This window comes from Hoplias malabaricus, chromosome 12 (genome assembly GCF_029633855.1).
Source record: "Hoplias malabaricus isolate fHopMal1 chromosome 12, fHopMal1.hap1, whole genome shotgun sequence".
Classification (NCBI taxonomy): domain Eukaryota; kingdom Metazoa; phylum Chordata; class Actinopteri; order Characiformes; family Erythrinidae; genus Hoplias; species Hoplias malabaricus.
In genome coordinates this window covers 10,017,225-10,021,960 of record NC_089811.1, presented here as the reverse complement: position 1 = coordinate 10,021,960, position 4,736 = coordinate 10,017,225, and the positions used below count along the sequence as shown (strand labels likewise).

Genomic DNA, 4,736 nt, shown 5'->3' with positions numbered 1-4,736 from the left:
AACCTGATGTTGCAAGACTTGTAGGTCCCTGGGCTGTTAAACGGGAGGCCTCTATTTTTTTTAGGACCAGGGCAGACACTAACACATCCAGAGCTTATTTACTCAAGATCATGTACTGTGAATAAAATCTTGGTGGGGATTCAGTTCCAAGCAAAAGATGAAGTTGAGAACTTTAGATCCTCACTGCCATGATTTTCACTTTAACACTCGACCTCTTTGATTCATGGGATTTACTTCAAAAGTAAAACAAATAAGTTCAAATATTTCTATAAGTTCTGCTGTCAAAGGTTCATCAGTTGTACATTCACCATCATAGAAAGTCACTATTTCAGGTGCAGCTGCAATGTATGCCTTTAATAGATAAAGTTGAACAGTTCCTTCTTCATCAGCACGTTTGAGAAATTCTCTACTCTTTCACAGAAAGTTACACCAAGGTTCAACGTTAATAAACTAAATGAACTTTAGATTCCCAAGGTTCTTTTTTCAGGTCCTCATTAGCTCAGTCTTGGAAATGCTGCTGGGCAACTGGATCACGGACATATTGCTCTTCCTCGTGGTCTTCCTCTTGGACACCAAGCTGCTGAAAGCTTGCTGGAACTTGTCCCCCGCCAGCGTGTAGAGTGCCAAATTGAAGAAAGTGTTGAGACCTGCCAAAGGCCGAGACAAAGTGTAAGCTGCATTGATAACTCTCTTCTGAAAGCATGACATCAAGCTCGTCCTCCGACTGGCCACTCTCAAGACCCTCAGGACGTGGTAGGGGAAGAAACAAACAATTAAGACCACCAGGATCATCACTGTGAGCTTGTGACTTCGCAGCCTGCTGGGTCTTCTTGCAGAAAGGCTATGGCGCAAAGCATTTGAGATGTTGCTATAGCACCAAGTCACCACTATCAGTGGCAGGACGTAGCCCAAGACACTTAGCAACCATCCATACCCCCAAACAATTTCTGGGTCATTGCTCGCAAAGTCCAGGCAAACTGTGGATTTGTTCATTTTCTGGGTTGTGGTCATGCTCAATATTGGAGAAATCTCAACAAGTGAAATTGCCCAGACTCCCAAGCAAGCTGAGATGCCCCAACGTTTCCTCTGGACCTGAGAGGCTCTTAGAGGGTGGACCACCACAATATATCGGAAGACACTAAGGCATGTGAGAAACAGAATGCTCCCGTACAAGTTAAAGTGGAAACAAAAGCGCAGGAAGCGGCACATGAACTCGCCAAAGGTCCAGTTCATTGTGGCGTAGAACTTGACCAGGAGAGGTAGACTCAAAGCGTACAGCAGGTCAGCCACAGCCAGGTTGACCATGATGATGCTACTACTTTTCCAAGGTCTCAGCTTCACCAGATACACCGTGATTGCCATGAGGTTCCCAGCAAATCCCACCAAGCAGATGATCCCATATGTGATTGGGAGGTAGTGTTGCTTTATGTGAAAATCAATGGGGAAGCAGTCCTTGGAATCACTGGCATTGACTTCCATTGTTTCTTTGAGACCTGAGGATGGAAATGCAGTTTCAGAATTAATTTCAAAATGGTTTCCCTGGTGATTTTATATGAACTCAGCAGTTTTAAGACACATGAGCCAGTTACATAGTGAAATCACTATAGATTTTTTTTTAAAGTAAGTTCTATCAATCTGTCACTTTTATGGCTGTTGCCTAGACTGCATCATTTTACCTGGAAATAGATCATTCCTGATCAGGCTCTTCCCAGTCTCCACCCCTTGGCAATGACTCACACCTGCAGCTACTCAATACACCCCTGACTTCTATTATTATTTTTTTTTCTGTTAATTATTATAATTATTATTTTTTAAACCCTTTTTAGTTAAGCTTCATCCTTATGTAAAATCCTGTGGGGTACCAAGCCTTGTTATTGAGAGCCTTTTATCTTGTGCTGTTGACCCTTGTTTAGTGTCTTGTTATTTGAGTATGGATTTGCCAGCCTTGCGTGTGACATCCACCTCCCCCATCCTGATGATGTCCAGAGGTAGAAGTACATTAAAACATACAAAGCACCAAAGCGGAATTCAGCACCAAAGACCGACACCTGAGGGACACCAACAGCAGAGCAGTGCTGCCTGTTATCACTGACCACTGGACAACCAATAAATCACAGGTGCAGGACAGGACAAAGGCAGAGGATACATGTAGCAGGACAAGGAATAAAGGGGTGGAGATAAAGACCAATAAAACAGAAAAACATGTGTAAAAACAAAGAAGGATGAGGGAGACAAAGAGAACAAGACACAGGCAAAAGTTTAGCAGTTAGCAGTTTTTCAGCATGTTTCTGAAGTTCCATGACCATTTTCTCACAATCAGTTTACAGATAAAAAGTTTTATATACAATTTCCAGAGTTAATTTACTTCTCTTATTACCCGTTTAGCCTCTTATCTGTTTCTTTTCTTCAGTTCTCATTTTTCAGTTCTCAGAATACCAGCTAAAATCTTTTTTGTCTTTTTTGTCTTTTTGTAAGGTCCCAGAAACCACTCAATGGATGCCTTTTAGGCTGTTATAGTTAACCAACACAGGATGCTGTATGTTCATAGTTCATGTCCGCTGAATGTTGGCTCTCCAACAGTTGTCCTCTTAACCTCTAAGCATTATGTTGTGAAACAAAACAGGACCTCAGTGAACATTAAGGAGACATTGCTTGATTTAAGATCTCCCTGTGTTGTTATTGTCATTAAAATGCATTGTTTTTGTTTCTTACCTGCTACTGCTACTCCTTGTGTTGTCATGTTGAGGGTAAATACTTTAGACAACTTCAGTTTTCAGTAGAAAACCTCAGCTGTAGTGATGGCCCTCTGTCCAGCACAGGTCCCAACTTATTTCCAGTTGCTCATACCTACACAGTCAGAGTGGTGTGGGAAATCTCCAGGCAGGTTCAGACTGAGCCATTAGTTAATCTTTAACCTGTTTCCTCCTTAAACATCTCCAGTCCCATTTCCTTCAAGAACTTTTTTACACATTTACTGTAAGTAACTTTTATGGCGTAAACACATTCGCCACCCTCCCCCTTACTGTTTCTCCCTCCCTGGAATACTGAATGTGTGTGTTATGTGCAGTTCACACTGCACTACTGATCAAGAGTCTACACTATTCTTTTCATTAGCTTCATGATGTGGTTTCTCAAACTGTAGAAGCTCTTCTTTTCCCCAGTGTTAAAGATCTAAGTGGCTTTAAACAGTGGGTTGGCTGTAGGTGCCAGACACTCATGTTTTGAGTGTGTCCAGTTGATGCTTTGAATCCAGGCCTGAAGCTCTACTGGGGTTTGAAGCCGAACAGAATCCAGTGTGGATCTGAAATCCCAAAACCCAAAGCTCTGGCTCAGAGCGATGGTCAGAATATCTCACAGATGAAAGAGGGGAAAGGAGGCTAACACAAACTATGAAGATCAGCAGATGTTCAGATAACAACATAAATACAGGATGAAGAAAATGTCATATGAAGGAGTTGATAGGAACTGAGTATTTTGTATAAATTGTTTAGTCTGTGGATTCTTTAGAAGGGTTAATTAAGACAAATACATTCTGATTTATTTGGGGACTACAAAGCCATTACAAATGTAAACAAACTTCCTTTTACAGTCCTCTGCTGCCACCTAGTGGGAAAGAGATCAACACCAATGTCACAAACTATTTCCTGAACCACACGAGATCTGAGATTTCCAACAGAAGACCTACATCTAAACAACAGAATTTCTATATAACTCTGTTATTTAGATGCAGTTCTGCTTATTTCTACTCAAGTTTAAAGTACAGTAATATTACAGATGCTTTGTATGATGTAACTTCTATGAAGTATGCTTTATAACAGTGTTATAAATGGAACAAATGGACTTTATTTTAAAGCACAGGAATTGATCATGATGTTAGATTAGATCTTGTCATAATGCAATGGCAGACATGAGATCTATTGTACTTACAGTTTAGCAATATGTTATAAAGTAGTTATGCATGTGTTACAATGTTCCTAAAAGGGTAGTTTTCAAATAGAAGGGGTTTCAAATATATCAAAGTCTTATAAATAATAGCCTGGTGGTAATCAGAACACTAGATGGCAGGAAAGGGACATTTTTCTTTTTGGAATTGTGCACGCAATCATGCACAAGACTATTATTATTGCTTTTCCCCTTTAAATACTCTTCTATTTGGAAATTAAAATCCCCTTTCTCTTTCTTTAAGTGTGACAGTATGTTAGAGGACACTTTTGACAGTGGAACTTACAGTGTAGCCTAGGAACTATTTATTTAAGAATTCTGCTTTAGTGTATACGTGATAAACATAGCTCTAGCATTTTAACAAACTGCAGAAAACCTGTGTAGAGGTGCATAGTAATTTTAAACCAAACAGGCTTTTGTTTCCTTTATGACACTATTATAAAGTATGTTTCATAGCAGCAACATCCTATTAAACATCTTTAAAATACGAAGCTTGAGAAGAAAGGCACCCAACCCCCCAACTAGTCACTGGGCACTCTCTGCTCTGGGGGTGTGTTCCCTGCCCCTAGTGTGTGTGTATGTGTGTGTGAGTGTGTGCTTATTGCAGGACATGTATTAAATGCACATTTTTGTATCCCTACATCATGCGGTAGTTTTAGTAGCAGTGTGTGCAGCTTTAGTGCTCAGTAAAAAGTGATCAAATCTGGCCAGAGCGCATATTAAAAGATTTCATCCTGATACTGAGGCCCTGTCCACAGGTTTATTTTTTAGTTTATTTTTAAAAACAGAGGTTT

General features: G+C 40.2%; 1 protein-coding gene across 1 annotated transcript; it reads right to left on the bottom strand.

The window, feature by feature from the left end:
- Positions 1-483: 483 nt before the first annotated feature.
- LOC136710374 (2-oxoglutarate receptor 1) lies at positions 484-1,479 on the bottom strand. The gene has a single exon (XM_066685854.1). The coding sequence runs from the start codon at positions 1,477-1,479 to the stop codon at positions 484-486; it is 996 nt and encodes a 331-aa protein (XP_066541951.1).
- Between the last annotated feature and the right edge of the window lie 3,257 nt (positions 1,480-4,736).

Excerpts from the sequence above, each read along its gene's own strand:
- LOC136710374 (XM_066685854.1), bottom strand. The coding sequence starts at position 1,479 with ATGGAAGTCAATGCCAGTGATTCCAAGGACTGCTTCCCCATTGATTTT.